General features: G+C 48.5%; 1 protein-coding gene across 1 annotated transcript in view; it reads right to left on the reverse strand.

The window, feature by feature from the left end:
• zgc:92140 (uncharacterized protein LOC447854 homolog) overlaps positions 1-27,588 on the reverse strand; it is a 116,209-nt gene that overhangs the window by 45,725 nt on the left and 42,896 nt on the right. Inside the window, exon 2 of the mRNA XM_034180201.1 lies at positions 5,049-5,178. Within this exon, the coding sequence (XP_034036092.1) occupies positions 5,049-5,139 (91 nt within the window). The 5' untranslated portion in view covers positions 5,140-5,178. The remainder of the gene's footprint in view (positions 1-5,048; positions 5,179-27,588) is intronic.

Below are 27,588 nucleotides of genomic sequence, written 5' to 3' on the forward strand. Positions count from 1 at the left end.
CCGGATACGAGGACTGTCATGGATCACAAGACCCACAGTTCAGACTGGATCATGGTTTTAAGTCAAGGATCAGAAAAGCTTTTTTCTCCAATCACACTGAACTCACACTATGATTTCACTGACATCTGCATCCGGGGATGAGATTGGCAAATTCGATTTTCAGAGGAAAATAAGCCAGGGTCCAGGGGCTTAAAAAACTACTATAAATGCCAGGTGTTCATATCTATAATTCAAACTGTAAACCCTTACTAAGACCATCTACTGTACATGAAATATTTTTTCATAACTAGACTTACTTGATTTTCAGCATTCTCCACTTTCAGCATGGCACACTTGTCAACAGTGCTTAATTTGTAAAGTGGGAGGTCCCGCAGTGCAGAGGATGGGTGGCTCCGGTGCAGAAAAAAAAAAAGAAGGGGGGGGGGGGGGGCTTGCGAACAACGCTGTGCGCCACACCGAAAATAAACTGGGCATGTATTGTAGGCCTAATAACACTAGTCACATCAAATCCGGACAGAGTACAAATTCCTGTTTAATGATGTACAGTGGTCCCTCGTTTATCGCGGGAGTTACGTTCTCCGCGTTCACACCGGGCGCGATGCGAGCGACTGCAGCCACAGGTTGCCATGTAATTCCTATGTAAGGACGCGTTTTGGCGCCAAACCGTGCAGCGTGACGCAAGTGAAGCGATTTTGAGCGTTTTGCGCGTTTGTGGTGCGATATTGCGTCGTGTCACGTCATGTTGCCCTCCTCCCTAAGTTGAAAAATCTGAACTTTTTTGTCTTTTCGCACCGCGATGACCAATCGGGGACTGAATATGTAGTGACGTGGAGATGTCTGGATTTTGACTGAGGATGTGAACATGTCCTGTATCTGGTAGCAGCCTGTGAGCAGGACTTATGTCTCTTTTGTCCTTTATTTCACAATCATGACAGAGTTTTTGGAGCGAGCAGCAGCCCCACAGCAAGCAGCAGAGTTTCGTTCTTTCTTTTTTTGTTACGTGCGCGTGCGAGCGAATCGTCTGTGTGGAGAATATTTTATTAATTTACACAGATGTATAATAAAACAAATGGTGACTGGTTTCTAAACACAAATATGACAGAGTTTTTTGGGGGAGGAGCGAGCTGCAGCAAGCAGCGGAGTTTCTTTTTTTTTTATTGTTTACATGTGCGCGTGTGAACGGGACAGTTGGTCCTCAAAGTGGTCCCGCAGAGGCGGAAGGACCGCTGAAAGCGGCCGTCATCCAGACGCAGCTCCTGCAGCAAATAATGATACTCTCTGTATTGGGAACTTTTCACAACAACTCGCTCCGTGTGAAAGGTCCGTCATGGTGACTTGACACCGAGCGGAATGGAAGCTCCTCCTATTTGATGACGCACCGGGGCGAATTTTCGCAGCGAAAGTCCACCCAAGCAGAGCGACACACCGGGCGAAGGAGGCGCGTCCGTCGCCACGTGACCCTCGCGAATTTGTAGCGTTTGGTCGCGCCCAGTGTGAACGCGGCATAACCCACGATAAACGAAATCCGCGAAGTAGCACTATTTTTTACACTTATTATAGATGTTTTAAGGCTGTAAAACCCCTCACTACACACTTTTCTCAAAAAGGCATTAACATTTTCTCACTTTTCTCTCTTGTGTAAACACTCTTTCTTCTGGGTGAGAAGATTATAAACAGACACACGCAGAACACAATGTGCGGCTCTCCCTTCACTCACTGCTTCCGGGGGTACGGATGCGGGACCCGCAAAGAATCCAAGCCCTCTCTCGGTGGCCATGGAGCTCTGCGACTACGGTCAACATCCGGATCAAAACAGCGAGTGTAGCCTCTGGACCTGTTGCCAGATTTGGCGCAATTCTGCACAGCAGACAGGAGGGCGGCGGTGTGATTGGCAGTGAGCGCAATCGCGGTGATTTTTTAAAAATATTTTGTTAGTCAAGAGAGGTGGCGGATCACGGATCCAGTATAAATAGCTGGCGGAGCCAACGTCAGAGGTTCCAGAGCGCACGCCCGAGGTTCCGGAGCGTGCTCCAGCTTGCTCCCCCTCAAATTAAGCCCTGCTTGTCAACAAACATACATGTAAGGGCGGGAGAAAGGAAAGGGCGGGAGAAACGCATATATAACCTTTGCGCTGATTGGTCATAAGCTTTGTAATAACCAATGAAAACGTGCGTAAGTAATAGCTTCGACTGCGCTTTGATACCGTCTTGGTTTTTATGATTTGTTGGAGGGAAAACTACCGAATATTGGAAGTTGAAAGACTACACAGTTACCTCCCTTACACTACATGCTCATTGTGCACCTACTTCATACTGGTCACTGATCAGCACAGTGTTACTTCCGCGTTCGGCTGACTGACGGACTGATCGAACTTGCTGCGTCGGCGATAACAAACAAAGACCACTCAGTGTTCTGAATAGACGACAATTTTATTAAACAAAGGTACTCCTGGCATTAATTTTTTTTTTGCATTCTTACCCCCCCCACCTAAAATTTTCTCAGCGGATTTGGACGTTTCACAATATTGACCCCCGGGACTGTCAAATCCGCAGAGCCGCGGAAAAATCTCATCCCTGTGCATCAAGATTTATTCAGTTATTACTTTAAAAACAAGTCACTGTGACAATAAATCTGTACTTCACACTATTATGTAAACTTTACAAGTAATCCAGAGATCACATGAACTCCGAACTGAGAGTGGCAGATACCAGAGCACAAAGCTAATGAGAGTCGAAGACTCCCCCGGATGGGAGGACAGTTCATGGTTAGTTGACTTCTCCAGCCAAGGCTTGTACCAATTTACAGCTAGGTGGACTGGTACAATACACAGGAAGTGTCTTTCTATTTCAATTTCATTTCATTTATATAGCACCAAATCACAACAAAGCTGCCTCAAGGTGCTTCACACAAGTAAAGTCTAACCTTACCAACCCCCAGAGCAAGAACACAGGTGTCAGTGGGAAGGAAAACCTCCCTCTGATGATTTGAGGAAGAAACCTCAAGCAGACCAGACTCAAAGGGGTGACCCTCCGCTTAGGCCATGCTACTGACAATAGACAATACAGGAAATTATACAGGAAATTTGGGGAGATTTTGGGAGTCCATGTTGGTGCAAAAGATGGAAGGCCTGCAGAAGAAAATGCCCACACCCATCTCTGGATGGAGCAACACCTCAAACAGAGAGAAAAAAAGAGAATCTGGCATCAGAAAGACAACAAATACAGTATAATTTATCAGCATTAAGCAACAAGAAAAACAGAAGAAATACGAAGGTGATCGCAGGCCACTAGCCCTAAGCTTCACTAAAAGACCCAGACTTTAGATAAAGTTGAGGCTGCGGCCTGCTCCGTTTCCTAATAAAATGAATTTAAAAGAGTAAAAAGCATAGTGCCAGAAAAGTATAGTCGTCATGGAATGAACAAGTCTCCCAAAGAACTAACCTGCTCTACCACTGTCAGTTAGTGGACATATTAATAACTTTTTCAATGTCCAAATATTTGTGGACCTAACTGTGTAAGCAATCCAGAAGCACACGCCCCGTCCCCACTCCAGTCTCCTCCCACTAGTTATTACACACATCAGCAGGGCAGCATTGTGGGCGTGTTTCTCCTCGTGCCCCTGTGTTTGTGTAATGGCGCTCAGCCTTTGCTGGGTATTGTGTGAGCGTAACTGAGAAACGTGTGTGTGCGCACATGTGTGTGTGGCCACATCTGACAGAGTGAGTAGTATCTGGGGCACACACAAACACACACACACACACACACACACACACACACACACACACACACACACACACACACACACACACACACACACACACACACACACACACACACAGAGGAGCAGATCGACTGGCAGACAGTCTGTCGGAGGCTGATCGGTGAGGCCGAGGAGAGAGGTTTGGAAACACACCAAACACAACATGTACGTGTGCCGGTGGAACGGGCTGACCAGAATCAGCTGTTTCCTGCATCGATTAGGAGGCGGACATAGGACGCAGCGAGCCAGTGAAGTGGGAAAAATGACTAAACCCAAAGTAAAGACAGAAATAGTGCAGAGAGATGGTAAAACGCTGATGAAGGAGAGGTTCCGAGGCCTCGAGGATAATTCTGATCCACAGTACTGAGACATCTGATCTCATCCGCCCGCTGCCGTGCGTTCCCTTTAAAGCAACTGACACGAGAGAGCATGGGGAAAATGAGAGGAAGAGCGAGGAATGAGGGGAGGTGGAAGGACACGAGTTTGTGACCTAATGTGCCAGAGAAGAGAGGAAAAGAGCTGGAAAGAGGAAGGGAGAGAGGGAGGGGAGGGGCAGAAACCCAAAATAGTGAGACAGAGGGAACATGGACGGGAATGAAAATCCAGCTTGGAGCAGGGGAGGGGCGGAGGAGGCTGAGTAAACAAAAGGGAGCGGGTGGAGGGGAAAGCGGCGGCGCCGCCAACACACGTCATTTCTCCCGTTTCAGTCGATCATCCCTTGTTTGGTTACTCCTTAATAAAGGAGGAGGAGGGAAATGAGAGTCACAAGAAGAAATGTGAGAGGGAGGGGCTGAGTGTGAGGAGAGCTGGATGGATAGAAAAAGAGGGAAAGAAAGATGACAGATAGAGGAGAAAGAAGAGAGGATCATCCACCTGTTGGGACATTCCTCCTGATTCCTAGCCGCTCTTCATCCCTTCACTTTCCCGCAGCTTTTGGTTCCGTCGTCATGACATGGAGTGGCTCTGACAGCCGCCCGTCTTTCCTTCTCCTCTCTGTTCTCTTTATTCTCTCACCTCTCCTCGCCTTTGTTTTCCTTCTACTCACTCTCCACCTCCAAAGATATTCACACGACAGTGTCGCTAACGAGTTAATTCCTCTCTGTTAATATGACCGCGCGCCGTATAAAACCACACTGCTGACAGTTATTATCTGGGAAAGAGAAGTCGACACATCGCCGGCCGACAAGGAGCTGTAACAAAGACAATAAAAACCGAGGACGCTGAGTAATTAAGTGACAGAAGTGATGTCTGTGATGCTTTGATTCCGTGCGTGGCGGGTGCACACTGACCGGTGAACAGGTCTCCGTTGCTGTAGGCCTTGCCGCATCCCTCCTCCTCGTTGGGCACAGCCGACACCTGCTTGGCTGAGGTGCAGCCCATGGCCTCACACAATGAAACCTCTCCTCATCGCACTCTCACCTGACAGAAAGAGAGAACAAAAAGCAGATAATCAAGCAACCAAGTCAAATTAAAAGGGTCATATTGTGTAAAATACCATTACCTTATACCTGACAAAAAGCAGTGGGGCTGCGGGGAATGGACCAAAAATCACATCCTCAAACTTTTACCTCTTCAGTGGCATCATGATGTGGTGTACAATTAATTATTATTAATTACATTAGCACTAATATTAACACAGGCTGGTTAGCTGCTGCTTACTGTGACACTGTTTGCATTCTAAACAAATAATGCACCAATTAAATTCATTTTTTTAAATGAATGAAAATATGACCACAAAACATCTAAACAAAAATACAGCCATGGTTAAGAGATGCTGAACTCTTGATATGAACCATTCCATAGAGGGCAGTGAGACGGGTCGCTGTCTGAAATCATATTACAAGATTCTTCCAGGCATGACAATGGAAAGTATATTGGAATATTTGCAATTGAGTACAGGTATGAAGGCGACACACACACATATTACATTTACATAATAAAAGTAGCATTTGATGTCCCTCCCCTCTGCCCCTTTTTTATTGGCATGTTAATACGAAATCAGTTCCAACAAAATGACTGGAGGAGGAAGGGAGTGGCAAGTGCGGAGGCCGGCGTGGGGACAGAAACACAAGGAGGGTTGGGGGGGCGTGCGTCCGTGTGTGCAGGTGGTTCATATCAGTCTCTGTCTGTGTGTGTCTAGAATCTGTGGGGGAGGGCAGATGAGAAAGGGAGCCGTGTGCATCACTAGGACCGTTGAAATCTTCTGTAGAAAAACAAACAGGATATTTTGACCTGCAGTAGCTAATGAGGCTCCCGTGTTTGGGTTAGGCAGAGAAGCACAGAGCCAAATGTGGTTTCTCTTAACTGTCCAGATCCAGTTGTGTAAATAACTATTCACTTGTCTCCAACATCAATGCCTTTGCAGGGCAGGCAGCTGCTCCGAGATGCATCCCAACTTGCGTTTCAGTTCAAGAGTCAACGCAGTCTGAGACTGTACAGTCTTGCCAACCTCGATAATCATGACAGACAGACATGAGGTTATGGTTTTGGTGGCAGCTGTCTTGCCAATTTTATGGTAGATCAGGGCAGTGGATAATCCTGACAGCAGAAGCTCAACTACCATAAAGACAAATAAGAATAAATCCTCAACGTCTTCCACAAAGAGTGGGACCAAGCACACCACACGCCACTCCTTCCAGGCATCAAGAACTTAGCCCATGAGATAGGTTCTTTCTGGGCATGCAGGGTCCCCCAGCCCTGATTGCCTTGTTGACAAGATGGTGTCAATAGCACTGAGAGACCAGCTGATCAATTCCATGATTCTTCCGAATGCAATTCAAAGATTTCACAGTCTGGTGAAGTCAGGACTTCGAAGATTGGAGACAGAGATAGAGACAACAGGAGGAGAGGAGGGAGGAGGGATGCAACCACCCTCGCCGGAGTCCCAAGCCATCTCTATTAATTTCACCTGTTTGAACTCGTTACCTGTGTAAAAGACACCTGTCCACACACTCAATCAATCACACTCCAACCTATCCACCATGGGGAAGACCAAAGAGCTGTCTAAGTGTTGTGTGGGCCGCCAGAAGAGGAGGTACTGCTGGCCCACCACCAGAGGGCGCCCTGTCTGGAGTGCGGGCTCCAGGCACCAGAGGGCGCAGCCGCCTCACAGGAGCAGCCAGGGTGACAGCTGTCACGCATCACCTGCAACAGCTGTTACCAATCATCTGATCGGCAGGAGTATATCAGCAGGACGACGTCTCCACCACTTTGCCGAGATATCGTTTCTACCGAGAAGGTAACGTACTCAGCTAACTGTCTGACAGTAATCTTTGTGACTTTGTGCATTACTCTGAGAGAACTTTCCAACGAGAGGTGGAGGTAGCTTACCTGCCGTTCGGATTCCTGGCTGCGAACGCGCCCTCCTTTAATTGTTCTTTATTCCTCGCCAGCAGTACCAGGTCCGACACGCGGAGGCAGTGGCCACCTGGGAATTCAGGACTTGGCGGCTCCAGTATTCCCGGGGTCTGGTGGCGGAGGAAACCGTGTGGTTCCGGTTCTACTTTGGAGAGGCGTCTCCTATCTTCGAGCCTGCCCACACGACACCTGTGTGAATTTGACTTTGTCCATTATTGTAATCTGTTGTACTTGTTGTGCATATTCACAACAGTAAAGTGTGTTATTTGACCTATTCCATTGTCCGTTCATTTGCGCCCCTGTTGTGGGTCCGTGTACTTACACTTTCCCAACAGGATATCTCGGCCAACGTCATGGACCCCGTGGGGCGTCAACCGGCTGTTGAACGGCCAATGGAAGAACAGGGTGCACTGGCGTCCGCAGGAGGAATGATCGGTGAGTTGCAGCGGATCCTCACCGCTTTCACGGCTCGGTTGGATTTAATGACCGAGCAGAACGTCCTCCTTAACCGCAGGGTGGAGGCTCTCGCCGCGCAGGTGGAAGCGCGCCCTCAGGGCGCTGCTGCGGCTCTCCCTCCTGTCGATCCTGTGCGTAACAGTGACGTTCCACAGGTCGTTCAACGACCCCTCCCACCTTCCCCTGAAGCATACATAAGCCCTCCAGAGCCGTACGGGGGTTGTGTGGAGACATGCGCGGACTTTCTTATGCAGTGTTCGCTCGTCTTCGCACAATGTCCCGTCATGTACGTGACTGATGCTAGTAAGATAGCTTATGTAATTAATCTGCTTCGCGGCAAGGCACGCGCTTGGGCTACAGCGCTTTGGGAGCAAAATTCATGGCTCCTTCTGACATATGATGGGTTTGTGAGGGAGTTCAGAACAGTGTTCGATCATCCAAATAGAGGAGAGACCGCTTCAGCCGTGCTGCTGTCAATGAGACAGGGGCGCCGGAGCGCAGCTGCTTATGCAGTCGACTTCCGCATCGCGGCTGCGAGGTCCGGCTGGAATAACACTGCCCTCCGCGCTGCCTTCGTAAACGGACTGTCGTTGGTCCTGAAGGAGCTCCTGGTGGCCAAGGACGAACCGCGGGATTTAGACGGGCTTATTGATCTCGTTATACGATTAGACAATCGGTTAGAGGAACGCCGTCGGAAGTGAGGCGAAGGACGTGACCGGATACGCGCCGCCCCTCTCCCTTCCGGGTTCGAAAAGGGGCCGCCCTCCCCACGCTCCACAGCCGCAGCGCTTTGTGGGGCAACAGCTCCCCCTGTTGACGTTGTTAGGGAAACGCACAGGGCCAAAATGGGGAGGCTGATCCGTGGAGAGTGTTTTCTCTGGAGCTCAACAGAGCACACACAGAGAGACTGCCCCAAACGGCCAAAACGTCAACACTCGCCCTTAGAGACTGGGCTAAGTGAGACACACACAAATTGCCACACGACTCCCAGTCACAATCCTGAGCGGGGATTTAACCCTTCAAGCCCGAGCACTGGTGGACACGGGGTCAGAAGGGAATCTGCTAGACAGCAGATGGGCAAAGGAGGTAGGGCTCCCTCTGGTGGCGCTTCCTACGCCATTGCAGGTGCGGGCACTAGATGGCACCCTCCTCCCTTTACTCACACACAAGACACCACCAGTAACTCTGGTGGTGTCTGGAAACCACCGGGAGGAGATTGAGTTTTTTGTAACTCCTTCTACCTCCCGCGTGATTTTGGGCATCCCATGGATGTTAAAGCACAATCCCCAGATCGATTGGCCGTCTGGGGTGGTGGTTCAGTGGAGCGAAACCTGCCATCGGGTGTGTTTAGGATCCTCGGTTCCTCCCGGTTCCCAGGCTAAGGAGGAGGTCAAAGTCCCTCCCAATTTGACGGCAGTGCCGGTTGAGTACCACGATCTTGCTGACGTCTTCTGCAAGGATCTGGCACTCACCCTTCCCCCGCACCATCCGTACGATTGTGCCATTGATTTGGTTCCAGGCGCTGAGTTCCCGTCCAGCAGGCTGTACAACCTCTCACGACCTGAGCGCGAATCAATGGAGACCTACATCCGGGACTCATTAGCTGCCGGGCTGATCCGGAACTCCACCTCCCCGATGGGGGCAAGTTTCTTTTTTGTGGGCAAGAAAGATGGCGGACTTCATCCATGTATTGATTACAGGGGGCTGAATGAGATTACGGTTCGCAACCGATACCCGTTGCCATTATTAGATTCCGTGTTCACCCCCCTGCATGGAGCCAAAATCTTTACTAAGCTGGATCTTAGAAATGCGTATCACCTGGTTCGGATCCGGAAGGGAGACGAATGGAAGACGGCATTTAACACCCCGTTAGGTCACTTTGAGTACCTGGTCATGCCGTTCGGCCTCACAAACGCCCCCGCGACGTTCCAAGCATTGGTTAATGATGTCTTGCGGGATTTCCTGCACCGATTCGTCTTCGTATATCTAGACGATATCCTCATCTTTTCTCCGGATCCTGAGACTCATGTCCGGCATGTACGTCAGGTCCTGCAGCGGTTGTTGGAGAACCGGCTGTTTGTGAAGGGCGAGAAGTGCGAGTTTCACCGCACTTCTTTGTCCTTCCTGGGGTTCATCATCTCCCCCAACTCCATCGCTCCTGATCCGGCCAAGGTTGCGGCGGTGAGAGACTGGCCCCAACCCACTAGCCGTAGGAAGCTGCAACAGTTCCTCGGCTTTGCAAATTTTTACAGGAGGTTCATTAAGGGCTACAGTCAGGTAGTTAGCCCCCTGACAGCCCTGACCTCACCAAAAGTCCCCTTCACCTGGTCGGATCGTTGCGATGCCGCGTTCAAGGAGTTGAAACGGCGCTTCTCGTCTGCACCCGTTCTGGTGCAGCCCGATCCTAGTCGCCAGTTAGTGGTTGAAGTGGACGCCTCGGACTCAGGGATAGGAGCTGTGCTTTCCCAGAGCGGGAGGACCGATAAGGTCCTTCACCCGTGTGCCTATTTTTCCCGCAGGTTGACCCCGGCCGAACGGAACTATGACGTCGGCAATCGAGAACTCCTTGCGGTGAAAGAGGCTCTTGAAGAGTGGAGACATCTGTTGGAGGGAACGTCCGTGCCATTCACGGTTTTCACTGACCACCGGAACCTGGAGTATATCAGGACCGCCAAGCGGCTGAACCCCAGGCAAGCCCGCTGGTCACTGTTCTTCGGCCGTTTTGACTTCCGGATCACCTACCGTCCCGGGACCAAGAACCAGAAATCGGATGCCTTGTCCCGGGTACATGAAGATGAAGTCAAAACGGAGTTGTCGGATCCACCGGAACCCATCATCCCGGAGTCCAGTATCGTGGCCACCCTCACCTGGGACGTAGAGAGAACCGTCTGGGAGGCCCTGGCACGAAGCCCGGACCCCGGGACTGGGCCGAAGAACAAACTCTACGTCCCACCAGAAGCTAGGGCTGCAGTCTTGGACTTCTGTCACGGCTCTAAGCTCTCCTGTCATCCAGGGGTGCGAAGAACCGTGGCAGTTGTCCGGCAGCGCTTCTGGTGGGCGTCCCTAGAGGCCGACGTCCGGGATTATATCCAGGCCTGCACCACCTGCGCCAGGGGCAAGGCTGACCATCGCAGGGCTTCGGGACTGCTCCAGCCGCTGCCCGTGCCCCATCGTCCCTGGTCCCACATCGGCCTGGATTTTGTCACGGGCCTCCCGCCGTCCCAGGGCAACACCACCATCCTCACAATAGTGGACCGATTCTCCAAGGCGGCCCACTTCGTGGCCCTCCCGAAGCTCCCGACGGCCCAGGAGACAGCGGACCTCCTGGTCCACCACGTCGTCCGGCTGCATGGGATACCATCGGACATCGTTTCGGATCGTGGTCCCCAGTTCTCCTCGCAAGTCTGGAGGAGCTTCTGCCGAGAACTGGGGGCCACGGTGAGTCTCTCATCCGGGTATCATCCCCAGACCAACGGGCAAGCAGAACGGGCCAATCAGGAGGTGGAGCAGGCCCTGCGTTGCGTGACAGACGCGCACCCGGCGGCCTGGAGTACCCATCTGGCCTGGATCGAGTACGCCCCATAACAGCCAGGTGTCGGCAGCCACCGGCCTCTCCCCTTTCGAGGTGTGTCTGAGGTACCAACCTCCTTTGTTTCCGGTGGTTGAGGGAGAGGTCGGTGTGCCCTCGGTCCAGGCCGTCGGGTGTGGCGTGCCGCCCGTTCTGCCTTGCTGAAGGCCCGGATGAGGACGAAGGCCCATGCAGACCGTCGGCGGACCCCGGCCCCTACACCATCATGGTTTAAAATCCTGCAGGGCAGCATTTTTATCTTGGGGGGGGGGGGGATTCATACATGGCCTACAGGCCACAACACTTACAAATTAAAACAACTATCAGAACATGTCAGCTCAGGTAGATCAGTGGATATGGACTTGGCCTGCCAATATGTAGACCTGGGTTGGAATCATGCTCATGCTGCCCGTTTGTGCCCATTCCTACGTCTTTATAGGTGTAGGATTGTGCAATTAATTCAATTTTGATTCCAGTTCTGATTTTGGCTGCCAATGATTATGAAAATAATGTAATCAAGAAAAAAATGATTGTGTGTTGGGCGATAGCCTCTGCTAGGCTAGCAGGTAGCTGATAGCTGCTGTGGACTTGACTGTTTATCCTTTCTGAGCATTTTATTCTAAATATCTGTGTGGTTAAAGGTAATCAGTCTCTTCCCACTGCATATATTTTCTCTCGCTATCAGGTAATAATGGCTAAATATAAAAGCATTAATTTAGCATGGGTAAATATTTTGCAGTAAAAATCAGGGTCACTGAGGTCAGGCAACCTTTATTCGCTGGAGTCTTTCACGACTTTCATTTCAAATGGGCAAGTTGAACAAGTATCTTGTCCTGGAACAACAATCTTTGCATCACAGTAAACGCTGACATCAGGATCAAAGCCTTCAAAGTACGTGGCCTGACACGTGACATTCTGTATTATTCAAAGAATTCAACACGAAATAATGAACACAACTCAAATTTCTACAGCGGATGTGCAGTCGGGTGATAACTAGGACAGCGCTGTTTAACACGTATACAGGGCGATGACGTCACTTTCACGATATCGGCATGTTGAGGTGTGTAACATGAGCCTTTTATGCATGAGCGTGATGTACCATGTGAGCGGACATCACTTCCTTCAATTACCTCAAACACAGAAGTAATTTTCCCCCCAACATCCTCAATTAGGGAACAAAAAAAGCAACACTTCATTATTCAGAAAATGGAAAGGCCACGCCCGGCGGGGCAGCGCCCTGACACTCTGAGCCTGAGTGTCAGTTAGTGCCACGCAGCGCCAGGGAAGGCTGTGCCACTCTCATATGGCACACGCCGTCATCGCCAGAGCCCATCAAACTGCTGCCAGGCAGAGAAAAGTGCACACGCCGAAGCAGCCGGAGATTCCTCACGGAAAACGTGAAACCTGCTGCAGCTCTAGTGCAGATGTGTGAAGACGAGTGAAGGACACAGGGAGCAGAAAAGAGACTGAAACAACAAAGAGAGGGAGGCAGGGAGGAAGAAAGAAGGGATGAAAAGAGCCAGACGGACAGAGTAGAGCTTCAAAGAGTGGCGTCTTGTCCTCTCTGCACCTCCGCCCTTCTTCAGTGACCGTTTGAAGTTGACAGGAGGTGCTTGTGTTTTGGCTGTGATGGCCCAGCCTCCTCCTCCTCCTCCTCTCTGGACCTGACACAAAGCACCAAGTGTCCACAGGAGCAGGGAGCGGCTGCGTGTCTGAATACAGCTGCTGTAGGACCCAACTCTACTGGGTTGTTTTGCCAGTATGTAGTCAAGGAAAACTGGAAAGGTTCTGGAGAATGTACTGCTGCTGGACCTTCTCCATCTCCATCCACCATCTCCTGGAACTGCTTTGACCAACATTCAGATAACCCACGGTTGACCCCTACTACCTGTCAGGTGTTATGTGGGTGTCTCCTTGGCCTGGTCTGGTCACTGAGGTGTTCAGCAATGAGGAACCTTGTGTACTGGACCATGCGCAGGAGAACACACCACATGGTCCTTGCAGTTAATAATCAGTCATGGCACATGAAACAAGTCTCATCCTCGTGTCCATAATTAAGCACTCATTTGACACAAAGTCATTCCACTCCAGAAGCACCTTGTACCAAACACATCCCGTCGTCATCTGACATCACTCCTTAGTGTTCAGATTTCACAAGCAGACACAGCAACCTGAAACTTATCGAGACCCAGAGGAGCTGAATGTGTCCAAACCAGGTGGAGCAGACATTAAATGGCCTTACATCTGCCAGGTCCCTTACATAAAGTCCACAAGCTGTCCGACTGAGCCCTTGTGTGAACAGCATAAGTTGACAGTGAATGAGTGGGTGCGCTGATGTTGTTTCTGTAATGATGTCAAACATCTGAAGGAGGAGAAGAGAAGCCATTTGCATGACTATGCCACTAAAACTAGAGAGACGAGAAGATCTGAAAAATGTAGAGTTGCATAAGTTTAGCTTGGAAGACTCAGAATTCAGTATTTTCATTCTATTTCACCTAATTAATAACAGCTGTCTCCTCTAATAGGAACCCTTTTAGTCATTAGCTCATAACCAGCATAAAACTCGTACTTTATGTAAAAATGTCAGTTGTAACTCACCTCTCTGCTGATTGCTGATTGCAGTTGCTGACTTGAACACTACCTCTTCCACCCCACTGCCACAAATTGGTCCTTGTCTGATGCCAATATCATGATGGATTAAAACCTTTAACTTTTTCTTGTCTCCCAAGTCTTTATGATATAACTTCTCTCCTTAAAGTCTGATGCAGAAATCGTCAGAAACTCAAGGAATGGCAAGAACAATTTCCGTAGCATACGTTTTACGTCATGATCTGGCAATTCCACAGGTTTAACCCAGGTATCACCCGTCTTCAAAACAAATATTTCCAGGAAGTGAGAATGTGTGATACGAACAATCCTCTGTCATGTACAACATGTGTGAAATGGTTCATATGAGATAAAAGTTATACAGTAAAGACCAGAACCAACTTGGACAACTTAGACCTTTGTCCCCTGGCAAAAGCACTGACAGCACCACACACCTCTGACCAATGACCTCTTGTCAAGCTTTTACAGGCTGCAGAGGAAAGCAAATGTCCCACTTAAGAAAAAAAAAAAAAAGCAAAATGTTGAGGCAAACAACAAAAAAAAGTTTTTTTGTAAAGTGTGCAATGCTGAGATGTGATATTGTGGCAACAAGACCAAGCCTGTGGACAACAACATACCAGCAAGTAAGTAAGCTTCCATCCATTTCTCCTCGTGTAATTACAAAGAAAAAAAAAAAGTTGAAAAGCAAAACCAGTTCCAGTGTTCTCATGCACTGATGTATGCCGGACAGCGCCGCTGAGGACAATGGTTAAAAAATTTTTTTGAAAAGCACCAGACGGATGAGACATCATGCTAAGACAGCACACTCTGATCCCGACGCCACGTCAAGGTGGTCACTGTTTTTACTCTTTAAAACTGATTTTCAACAGTAAAGAAAGCAAAAAATTACATTTGCAAACTTGAACATCAATAAGAGGAAACATTCTCGACCAACTCATGTCCTCTGCATTCAGATGAAAAGATCTACAATCTGCAACAACAAATATAGTTCTCTCAGGAAACTGTGCAGAGAGAGCAACTTTTCAAAGGTGATTCTTTTTCACATATCTGAGCACTGTGGAGGCAAAGACCATTTTATGAGAACAAGATTGTTACAGACTGTGCAGTGAAGGTGTACCTTCTTTCATCATATATACAAATATATACACACACACACACACACACACACACTCACTCATCTTCAACCGCTGCTTAGTCCAATAAATGGTCGAGGGGGCTGGAGCCTATTCCAGCAGTCACAGGGCGCGAGGCGGGGTACACCCAGGACAGGATGCCAGTCTGTCACAGGGACACATATACATACAGAGAATCAGAATCCTGTTATTGTCATTGCACAGTGTACGCAGTACAAAGTATAACGAGATTAAAAAGTAGCAGCTCGCTCTCTTTTCAGTGCAGTGGTTGATGATATATAGATGATAGAGTTGAAATAAAATAGAATAGAATAATAAGAATGAAGGAAAGCAAAAAACTATACATCCATCCATCCATCCATTTTCTTCCGCTTTATCCGGAGTCGGGTCGCGGGGGCAGCAGCTCAAGCAAAGCTGCCCAGACCTCCCGATCCACACACACCTCCCCCAGCTCCTCCGGGGGAACCCCAAGGTGTTCCCAAGCCAGCCAAGAGATGTAGTCCCTCTAGCGTGTCCTGGATCTTCCTTGGGGCCTCCTCCCAATGGGATGTGCCCGGAACACCTCTCCAGCGAGGCGTCCAGGCGGCATCCGGAAAAGATGCCCGAGCCACCTCAACTGACTCCTTTCGACGTGGAGGAGCAGCTGCTCGACTCCAAGCTCCTCCCGAGTGACCGAGCTCCTCACCCTATCTCTAAGGGAGCGCCCAGCCACCCTGCAGAGGAAACTCATCTCAGCCGCTTGTACTCGCGATCTCGTTCTTTCGGTCATGAGCCAAATCTCATGACCATAGGTGAGGATCAGAACGTAGATCAATAGGTAAATCGAGAGCTTTGCCCCCCTACTCAGCTCTCTCTTCACCACTACGGTCCGATACAGCGATCGCATCACTGCAGATGCTGCACCGATCCGTCTATCGATCTCATGCTCCATCCGTCCCTCACTCGTGAACAAGACCCCAAGATACTTAAACTCCTCCACTTGAGGCAAGGACACTCCACCGACCTGAAGAGGGCAAAGCACCTTTTTCCGGTCGAGAACCATGGCCTCGGATTTGGAGGTGCTGATTTTCATCCCGGACGCTTCACACTCAGCTGCAAACTGCCCCGGTGCATGCTGAAGGTCCTGATTTGACGAAGCCAACAGAACCACATCGTCCGCAAACAGCAGAGACAAGATTCTGTGGTTCCCAAACCAGACCCCCTCTACACCCTGGCTGCGCCTACAAATTCTGTCCATAAAAATAATGAACAGAACCGGTGACAAAGGGCAGCCCTGGCGGAGGCCAACGTGCACTGGAAACAGGTTTGACTTACTACCGGCAATGCGAACCAAGCTCCTGCTGCGGTCTTACAGGGACCAGATAGCCCTTAGCAAAGGACCCCAGACCCCGTACTCCAGGAGCACTCCCACAGGGTGCCCCGAGGGACACGGTCGAATGCCTTCTCCAGATCCACAAAACACATGTGGACTGGTTGGGCGAACTCCCATGAACCCTCAAGCACCTGATGGAGCGTGTAGAGCTGGTCCAGTGTGCTGCAACCAGGACGAAAACCACACTGCTCCTCCTGACTCCAAGGTTCGACCATTGGTCGAATTCTCCTCTCCAGTACTCTGGAATAGACCTTACCGGGGAGGCTGAAAAAACTATACACAATATACAAAATACAAAATATGACGAATGTGCAAAGATGTACGACTCTAACTGCAAATATAAGAAGAGTTCCGTAGGAGAGGAACATTATATTTCACACACACACACACACATTATATATATATATATATATATATATATATATATATATATATATATATATATATATATATATATATATATATATAAAGAGAGAGAGAGAGAGAGAGATGTATGTAAAACTTTGGGCACCCCTGAAAATTTTCATGATTTTCCTTTATAAATCATTGCTTGCATGGATCAGAAATTTCAGTTAAATATATCATATAGCAGACGAACACACTGATATTTGAGAAGTGAAATGAAGTTTCTAGTATTTAAGGAAAGTGTGCAATAATTATTTAAACAAAATTGGGCAGGTGCATAAATTGGGGCACCCTTGTCATTTTATTGATTTGAATACATTTAGCACTAATTATTGGAACACAAAATTTGTTTGGTAAGCTCACTGACCCTTGACCTCCTTACACAGGTGAATCCAATCATGAGAAAGGGTATTTAAGGTGGCCATTTGCAAATGTTTCCCCTCTTTGCATCTCTAAACAACTCTCACATGACCTGAAAACAAAGACTGTTCAACATCACGGTTTAAGGGAAGGATACAAAAAGCTATCTCAGAGATTTCAGCTGTCATTTTCCACTGTGAGGAACATAGTGAGGAAATGGAAGACCGCAGGCACAGTACTAGTTAAGGCCTGAAGTGGCAGGCCAAGAAAAATCTCAGATAGGCTGAAGCAAAGGATGGTGAGAACAGTCATAGTCAACCCACAGACCTACTGTGCAACCATTCAGCGATTTCACTGCATCTTTTGCCAACTACTGTTTGGCGTTTCAATGCCAAGTTGTATAATGAAAAGCTTTCATATTGGCATTGAATTGATGTCACAGAATATTTAAGGCTCAAACTAAATTTAACACACAGATTAGTGGTTCTATCAAATTTGAGTGCCTGAATGTGTCAATAACAACTGCATCCATGGAAATATCTAAACTCAACTAATAAATGTTACGGGGTAACGGATCACAGAACTCACACGTCACAGTTTTCAGTCAAGGATCGGATCATTTTTCAGATCAACAAAAAGGAGACAAATATACCACTCGGCAAAACTGGAGAAAAGTAGGTTTTCTGGAGCTCAGTGGACTTCCAGTCACCTCAGCCCCACCTGCACTCAGCTCAGGGGGTTCAGCACAGGAGACACACTCTGCCCACAGCTTTGGATATTTCTCAGTGATTCATTCCATGCTCGCACTCCGACAGGCATTGAGCCTGCAACAGGCCGTCTCCAGCCAAGCAGCGGGTAGCGATCCGTATGGATCATGCATCAACTGTGGTGCACTACACCACCGGTAAATATATTCATCTCTGGAGTTTGAGCTGTTCTCCTGAATGTGTGGCTCACACAGTCAGCCTGTGGTGTGTAGGTGTGTGTAGTGTAACCTGTGGAAACCTCATCAGCTGGTCTGAGAGACCTCTTACAACCACCGCTGAATGACTCACACTTGGAAACCCACGGGAACGTGCGCAGCTGAAAGCTGGCAAACCGGCCACAGGCAAAGAGAAGATAATGGGGGGAAAAGGTTCATACATCATTTCATCCAGCAAACTCTTTCAGCGGCCTCATTTCAATAAGGATTCCGCACCAGGTGCAGTGATGCTGCGTCTATACGCCGACCCCGCCGCAGGGGTCCATGTCACCTGTCAGAGAATCACAGCACAGCATGGTGCAGACACCTCAACAGGGACAGAGACAAAGCAGAGAGTAAATGAGAGATGAAATGGCACCGGCTCTCTGGGTTATTAGTGTAGAACCGGAGTGAATATTAGATTAGCAAAGAACACAGACTCCCTTCTGAATTCACTAAAAGTCCGGTATTGAGAATGTGAGCAGCCTTGACGGATTGAAACTTTCAAAGGGCTGCAGTGTGTGGGCAGCTTGTGTGTGAAGGGTTCTGATTTGTGTGTATTGAAACATCAAATTGTGAGTAGGAGCCGACTAAAAATAGGCCCAGCAGACCCAGAGCCATTGTAATGTGCCGGGATAATGCCAGGCTGTGTGAGCGCCAAGCTGCTATTACCAGGCTTATATACATCCAGGCTGCAGCTGGTACGCAGTTTATTATCAAGCTGCTTTTACTCAGAAACAAAAGCAATTACAAAGATCATCATCATCATCTTTATTTGTTCACTAATGTTCGAACAAGTGCAGCTCAAAGTATTTATCTTCAGGAAAAGTCAATTTCAATTCAATTCAATTTTCAATATATTTTCATTTATATAGCGCCAAATCACAACAAGGTTGCCTCAAAGCGCCTCACACAAGTAAGGTCTAACCTTACCAACCCACAGAGCAGCAGTGGTAAGGAAAAACTCCCTCTGAGGAAGAAACCTCAAGCAGACCAGACTCAAATGGGGTGACCCTCTGCTTGGGCCATGCTACAGACACAAATTACAGAACAATTCACAAAACTAGTATACAGGAAATGCTGTTGGTGCACAAGACAGGAGGGGCTCCAGCACAAATACCACACCCATCTCTGGAGGGAGCCGCACCTTAAACAGAGAGGAAAAAAAACAGAAGCAGGCACCAGAAAGACAAGAAATACAGTATAATTTTTCAGCATTAAACAAGAAAAACAGGAAATACTAAGGTGATCGCCGGCCACTAGCCCTAAGCTTCACTAAAAGACCCAGAATTTAGGTGAAGTTGAGGACGTGGCACGCTCAGTTTCCTAATAAAATGAATTAAAAGAGTAAAAAGTGTAGAACTATACTATGCCAGTATGCTAGCCATACGAAAGGGAAAATAAGTGCGTCTTAAGTCTGGACTTGAAAGTCTCCACAGAATTTGACTGTTTTATCGATGCAGGGAGATCATTCCACAGAATAGGGGCACGATAAGAGACAGCTCTAAGACCTGCAGACTTTTTATTCACCTTAGGAGCACAAAGTAGTCCTGCACCCTGAGAACGCAAAGCCCAGGCCGGTACGTAAGGTTTAATTAGGTCAGCTAGGTAGGGAGGTGCTAGTCCGTGAACAATTTTATAGACCAGTAGCAGAACCAGTGAAGGGATGCCAAAATGGGTGTAATGTTGTAGAATTTTCTGCTTTGTGTCAAAAGTCTAGCGGCAGCATTTTGAACCAATTGGAGAGCCCGAATGCTGGACTGCGGTAAACCAGAAAATAGAACATCGCAGTAGTCCAATCTAGAAGAGACAAACGCATGGATCAGGGTCTCAGCATCAGCCATAGACAGGATGGGATGAATCTTAGCCATATTTCACAGGTGGAAGAAAGCAGTCCTCGTAATGTTTCTAATGTGGAGGTCAAAGGACAGTCAAAGCAGAGTTGTAGTCTTACACACCTCTCTGCAGCTTCTCACCCCCTGCCATCCCCCCAATACCCCATCCCCGTAGAGACTTACAGAAACCTGGTTACAGCAAGATGAATATGTTAGTTTAAATGAGTCAACACTCCCGAGTCACAATAACTGTCAGAATGCTCGTAGCACAGGCCGAGGGGGAGGATTAGCAGCAATCTTCCACTCCAGCTTATTAATTAATCAAAAACCCAGACAGAGCTTTAATTCATTTGAAAGCTTGACTCTTAGTCTTGTCTATCCAAATTGGAAGTCCCAAAAACCAGTTTTATTTGTTGTTATCTATCGTCCACCTGGTCGTTACTGTGAGTTTCTCTGTGAATTTTCAGACCTTTTGTCTGATTTAGCTTATCTCAGATAAGATAATTATAGTGGGCGATTTTAACATCCACACAGATGCTGAGAATGACAGCCTCAACACTGCATTTAATCTATTATTAGACTCAACTGGTTTTGCTCAAAATGTAAATGAGTCCACCCACCACTTTAACCATACTTTAGATCTTGTTCTGACTTATGGTATGGAAATTGAAGACTTAACAGTATTCCCTGAAAACCCCCTTCTGTCTGATCATTTCTTAATAACATTTACATTTACTTTAATGGACTACCCAGCAGTGGGGAATAGGTTTCATTACAGCAGAAGTCTTTCAGAAAGCGCTGTAACTAGGTTTAAGGATATGATTCCTTCTTTGTTATGTTCTCCAATGCCATATACCAACACAGTGCAGAGTAGCTACCTAAACTCTGTGAGTGAGATAGATTATCTCTTCAATAGTTTTACATCCTCATTGAGCACAACTTTGGATGCTGTAGCACCTCTGAAAAAGAGAGCCTTAAATCAGAAGTGCCTGACTCCGTGGTATAACTCACAAACTCGCAGCTTAAAGCAGATAACCTGTAAGTTGCAGAGGAAATGGCATCTCACTAATTTAGAAGATCTTCACTTAGCCTGGAAAAAGAGTCTGTTTCTCTATAAAAAAGCCCTCCGTAAAGCTAGGACATCTTACTACTCGTCACTAATTGAAGAAAATAAGAACAACCCCAGGTTTCTTTTCAGCACTGTAGCCAGGCTGACAAAGAGTCAGAGCTCTATTGAGCCGAGTATTCCTTTAACTTTAACTAGTAATGACTTCATGACTTTCTTTGCTAATAAAATTTTAACTATTAGAGAAAAAATTACTCATAACCATCCCAAAGACATATTGTTATCTTTGGCTGCTTTCAGTAATGCTGGTATTTGGTTAGACTCTTTCTCTCCGATTGTTCTGTCTGAGTTATTTTCATTAGTTACGTGCTCCAAACCATCAACATGTCTATTAGACCCCATTCCTACCAGGCTGCTCAAGGAAGCCCTACCATTAATTAATGCTTTGATCTTAAATATGATCAATCTTTCTTTATTAGTTGGCTATGTACCACAGGCGTTTAAGGTGGCAGTAATTAAACCATTACTTAAAAAGCCATCACTTGACCCAGCTATCTTAGCTAATTATAGGCCAATCTCCAACCTTCCTTTTCTCTCAAAAATTCTTGAAAGGGTAGTTGTAAAACAGCTAACTGATCATCTGCAAAGGAACGGTCTATTTGAAGAGTTTCAGTCAGGTTTTAGAATTCATCATAGTACAGAAACAGCATTAGTGAAGGTTACAAATGATCTTCTTATGGCCTCAGACAGTGGACTCATCTCTGTGCTTGTCCTGTTAGACCTCAGTGCTGCTTTTGATACTGTTGACCATAAAATTTTATTACAGAGATTAGAGCATGCCATAGGTCAGGGGTGGCCAAGTTCGGTCCTCGAGAGCCACATTCCTGACACTCTTAGTTGTCTCCCTTCTCCAACACACCTGAATCCAATGAAAGACTCGTTAGCAGACTTTTAATGAGCCTTTCATTGGATTCAGGTGTGTTGGAGCAGGGAGACAACTAAGAGTATCAGGAATGTGGCTCTCGAGGACCGAACTTGGCCATCCCTGCCATAGGTATTAAAGGCACTGCGCTGCGGTGGTTTGAATCATATTTATCTAATAGATTACAATTTGTTCATGTAAATGGGGAGTCTTCTTCATAGACTAAGGTTAATTATGGAGTTCCACAAGGTTCTGTGCTAGGACCAATTTTATTCACTTTATACATACATATTATTAGAAAGCATTGCTTAAATTTTCATTGTTACGCAGATGATACCCAGCTTTATCTATCCATGAAGCCAGAGGACACACACCAATTAGTTAAACTGCAGGAATGTCTTACAGAGATAAAGACATGGATGACCTCTAATTTCCTGCTTTTAAATTCAGATAAAACTGAAGTTATTGTACTTGGCCCCACAAATCTTAGAAACATGGTGTCTAACCAGATCCTTACTCTGGATGGCATTACTCTGACCTCTAGTAGTACTGTGAGAAATCTTGGAGTCATTTTTGATCAGGATATGTCCTTCAATGTGCATATTAAGCAAATATGTAGAACTGCTTTTTTGCATTTGCTCAATATCTCTAAAATTAGAAAGGTCTTGTCTCAGAGTGATGCTGAAAAACTAATTCATGTATTTATTTCCTCTAGGCTGGACTATTGTAATTCATTATTATCAGGTTGTCCTAAAAGTTCCCTGAAAAGCCTTCAGTTAATTCAAAATGCTGCAGCTAGAGTACTGACAGGGACTAGAAGGAGAGAGCATATTTCACCCATATTGGCCTCTCTTCATTGGCTTCCTGTTAATTCTAGAATAGAATTTAAAATTCTTCTTCTTACTTATAAGGTTTTGAATAATCAGGTCCCATCTTATCTTAGGGATCTCATAGTACCATATCACCCCAATAGAGCACTTCGCTCTCAGACTTCAGGCTTACTTGTAGTTCCTAGGGTTTTTAAGAGTGGAATGGGAGGCAGAGCCTTCAGCTTTCAGGCTCCTCTCCTGTGGAACCAGCTCCCAATTCGGATCAGGGAGACAGACACCCTCTCTACTTTTAAGATTAGGCTTAAAACTTTCCTTTTTGCTAAAGCTTATAGTTAGGGCTGGATCAGGTGACCCTGAACCATCCCTTAGTTATGCTGCTATAGACTTAGACTGCTGGGGGGTTCCCATGATGCACTGAGTGTTTCTCTTTTTGCTCTGTATGCACCACTCTGCATTTAATCATTAGTGATTGATCTCTGCTCTCTTCCGCAGCATGTCTTTTCCCTGATTCTCTCCCCTCAGCCCCAGCCAGTCCCAGCAGAAGACTGCCTGTTGTGTGGGCCGCTGAAGAGGAGGTACTGCTGGCCCACCACCACAAGATGGCGCCCTGCTTGAAGTGCGGGCTTCAAGCACGAGAGGGTGTCGGAGCGACCGGGAGTGACAGCTGTCACCCATCATCCGTACCAGCTGTCACTCATCCACTACTCATCACCACCACCATAAAGGCCGGACTGCAACTCCTCCTCCCCGCCGAGAAATCAGCTACCATTCAGGTAATTCTCTGCTGAATCTTAATCGAGCATTAGTCTGATCTCTTTTGCAGCCGTTTTCCTGGGACGGATTCCTTGTCTGCTGTGTTGGCGTTTGGTGTGGACTGCGACGGCTTCGCCTCACACCCCAAACCAGATAAGTGGTTGTCTCAGGAGCTGCACGAGTGTGTGATTCGGAGGTGGAGGTTCTCCCTCCTAACTGAACACTGACTGTGGGATTACTGAGTGTGCGAACTCACACTCATCAGTACTGTTTCTGTTCTCTGCCAGCAGTACCGGGTCTGACTGCTGAAGACAGTGGCCACCTGGGGCGCAGGGCTTGGCGGCTCCGGTGTTCTTCAGATCCGTTGGTCGTGGAAGCTGTGTGGGATCCGGCTCTTCTCTCGCCAGACGTCTTCTATCTTCGAGCCTGCCCACACGTCACCTTGTGTATAATTGACATTCCACCATATTGTTACTGTCTGTACTTCGTTGTGCGATTCACAACATTAAATTGTTACTTTTTGGCTTATCCATTGTCCGTTCATTAACGCCCCCTGTTGTGGGTCCGTGTCACGACACTTTCACAACACTGCCCCTCCCTGAGCCTGGTTCTGCTGGAGGTTTCTTCCTGTTAAAAGGGAGTTTTTCCTTCCCACTGTCGCCAAGTGCTTGCTCACAGGGCGTCGTTTTGACCGTTGGGGTTTTTCTGTAATTATTGTATGGCTTTTGCCTTACAATATAAAGCGCCTTGGGGCAACTGTTTGTTGTGATTTGGCGCTATATAAATAAAAGTGATTTGATTTTGATTTTGATTTGAAAGGACAATGTCTGATCAAAAATTACCCCAAGGTTCCTCACTTTTTCAGTGTGATGTATGACACACAAGCCTAGCATTAACTGGTCAAATTGATGCCGATGTCTCACTGGACCAAGAACCATCATTTCAGTCTTATCAGAGTTTAAAAGTAGGAAGTTTCTAGACATCCAACTTCTCACTGATGCAAGGCAATCTTCTAAGGATTTTAAGTGAATGAGATTACAAGCAGTTATCGGCATGTATACTGAGTATCATCATTATAGCAGTGAAAGGTAATCCCAAAACAGCGCAATATGTGCCGAAGGGGTGCTATATGAATGAATGAATGAATGAGTTTTAATCAGCATGCACATAAACAAAATACCAACATAAAAATCTCTTACTAGCATAACAAATAAAAAAAAAAAAAAAAGATGTCGTGTGGGCAGGCTCGAAGATAGGAGACACCTGTCCAAAGCAGAACCGGAACCACACGATTTCCTCCGCCACCAGACCCCAGGAATACTGGAACCGCCAAGTCCCGAACTCCCAGCTGGCCACTGCCTCCGCGTGTCGGACCTGGTACTGCTGGCGAGGAACAAAAAGCAATTAAATGAGGGAGCGTTTGCACCCAGGAATCCGTATAGCAGGAATGCTACCTCCACCTCTCGTTGGAAAAGTAGTCCACACTAACAACGCACAAAAAATACTGTCAAAACAGTCAGCTGAGGTACGTTACCTTCCAGGTAGAACGATATCTCGGCAAAGAGGTGGAGGCGTCGTCCTGCTGATATTCCCCTGTTGATCACATGATGGGTAACAGCTGTTGCAGGTGATGCGTGACAGCTGTCACCCTGGCTGCTCCTGTGAGGCGGCTGCGCCCTCTGGTGCCTGAAGCCCGCACTTCAGGCAGGGCGCCCTCTGGTGGTGGGCCAGCAGTACCTCCTCTTCTGGCGGCCCACACAACAGGACCCCCCCCTCAATGGGCGCCTCCTGGCGCCCGACCAGGCTTGTCCAGGTGGCGGCGGTAGAAATCGGCCAGGAGGGCCGGGTCCAGGATGAAGCTCCTCTTCACCCAGGAGCGTTCTTCGGGGCCGTACCCCTCCCAGTCCACCAAATACTGGAAGCCCCGGCCCATCCTACGGACATCCAAAAGCCGGCGTACAGTCCAAGCCGGCTCGCCATCGATGATCCGGGCAGGAGGCGGTGCCGGACCCGGAGTACAGAGGGGTGAGGTGTGATGTGGTTTTATCCGGGACACGTGAAACACAGGATGGATCCGCAGTGAGGCCGGAAGCTGAAGCCTCACCGCGGCTGGACTGATGACCTTAAGGATCTTAAATGGGCCGATGTAACGGTCCTGTAGCTTGGGGGAGTCCACCTTGAGGGGAATGTCCTTTGTGGATAACCACACCTCCTGCCCTGGCCGATACCCAGGGGCCGGGGCCTGCCGACGGTCTGCATGGGCTTTTGCCCTCGTCCGGGCCTTTAGCAAAGCAGAACGGGCGGCACGCCACACCCGACGGCACTTCCGTAGGTGGGCCTGGACCGAGGGCACACCGACCTCTCCCTCAACCACCGGAAACAACGGGGGCTGATACCCCAGACATACCTCAAAAGGGGAGAGGCCAGTGGCTGAAGACACCTGGCTGTTATGAGCATACTCGATCCAGGCCAAATGGGTACTCCAGGCCGCCGGGTGCGCGGCAGTCACGCAGCGCAAAGCCTGTTCCACCTCCTGGTTTACCCGTTCTGCTTGCCCGTTGGTCTGAGGGTGGTACCCGGACGAGAGACTCACCGTGGCCCCCAGTTCCCGGCAGAAGCTCCTCCAGACTTGCGAGGAGAACTGGGGACCGCGATCGGAGACGATGTCTGTTGGAATCCCATGCAGCCGGACGATGTGGTGGACCAGGAGGTCCGCTGTCTCCTGGGCTGTTGGGAGCTTCGGGAGGGCCACGAAGTGGGCCACCTTGGAGAACCGGTCCACTATCGTGAGGATGGTGGTGTTGCCCTGGGACGGCGGGAGGCCCGTGACAAAATCCAGGCCGATGTGGGACCAGGGGCGATGAGGCACAGGCAGCGGCTGGAGTAGGCCTGGTGCCCTGCGATGGTCAGCCTTGCCCCTGGCGCAGGTGGTGCAGGCCTGGATATAATCCCGGACGTCGGCCTCTAGGGACGCCCACCAGAAGCGCTGCCGGACAACTGCCATGGTTCTTCGCACCCCTGGATGACAGGAGAGCTTGGAGCCATGACAGAAGTCCAGGACTGCAGCCCTAGCTTCTGGTGGGACGTATAGTTTGTTCTTCGGCCCAGTTCCGGGGTCCGGGCTTCGTGCCAGGGCCTCCCGGACGGTTGGTTCTCTCTACGTCCCAGGTGAGGGTGGCCACGATACTGGACTCCGGGATGATGGGTTCCGGTGGATCCGACAACTCCGCTTTGACTTCATCTTCATGTACCCGGGACAAGGCATCCGATTTCTGGTTTTTGGTCCCGGGACGGTAGGTGATCCGGAAGTCAAAACGGCCGAAGAACAGTGACCAGCGGGCTTGCCTGGGGTTCAGCCGCTTGGCGGTCCTGATATACTCCAGGTTCCGGTGGTCAGTGAAAACCGTGAATGGCACGGACGTTCCCTCCAACAGATGTCTCCACTCTTCAAGAGCCTCTTTCACCGCAAGGAGTTCTTGATTGCCGACGTCATAGTTCCGTTCGGCCGGGGTCAACCTGCGGGAAAAATAGGCACACGGGTGAAGGACCTTATCGGTCTTCCCGCTCTGGGAAAGCACAGCTCCTTTCCCTGAGTCCGAGGCGTCCACTTCAACCACTAACTGGCGACTAGGATCGGGCTGCACCAGAACGGGTGCAGACGAGAAGCGCCATTTCAACTCCTTGAACGCGGCATCGCAACGATCCGACCAGGTGAAGGGGACTTTTGGTGAGGTCAGGGCTGTCAGGGGGCTAACTACCTGACTGTAGCCCTTAATGAACCTCCTGTAGAAATTTGCAAAGCCGAGGAACTGTTGCAGCTTCCTACGGCTAGTGGGTTGGGGCCAGTCTCTCACCGCCGCAACCTTGGCCGGATCAGGAGCAACGGAGTTGGGGGAGATGATAAACCCCAGGAAGGACAAAGATGTGCGGTGAAACTCACACTTCTCGCCCTTCACAAACAGCCGGTTCTCCAACAACCGCTGCAGGACGTACATGCCGGACATGAGTCTCAGGATCCGGGGAAAAGATGAGTATATCGTCTAGATATACGAAGACGAATCGGTGCAGGAAATCCCGCAAGACATCATTAACTAATGCTTGGAACGTTTTGTTGGTTCATAACATGGTTTTTACTTATACCTCTTATAGCTTTATTTTGTAACAGAAAAACTGAATTTGTTTTTGTTATAAACATGTTTCCCCA

The sequence above is a fragment of the Thalassophryne amazonica genome, chromosome 10 (genome assembly GCF_902500255.1).
Source record: "Thalassophryne amazonica chromosome 10, fThaAma1.1, whole genome shotgun sequence".
Lineage (NCBI taxonomy): Eukaryota > Metazoa > Chordata > Actinopteri > Batrachoidiformes > Batrachoididae > Thalassophryne > Thalassophryne amazonica.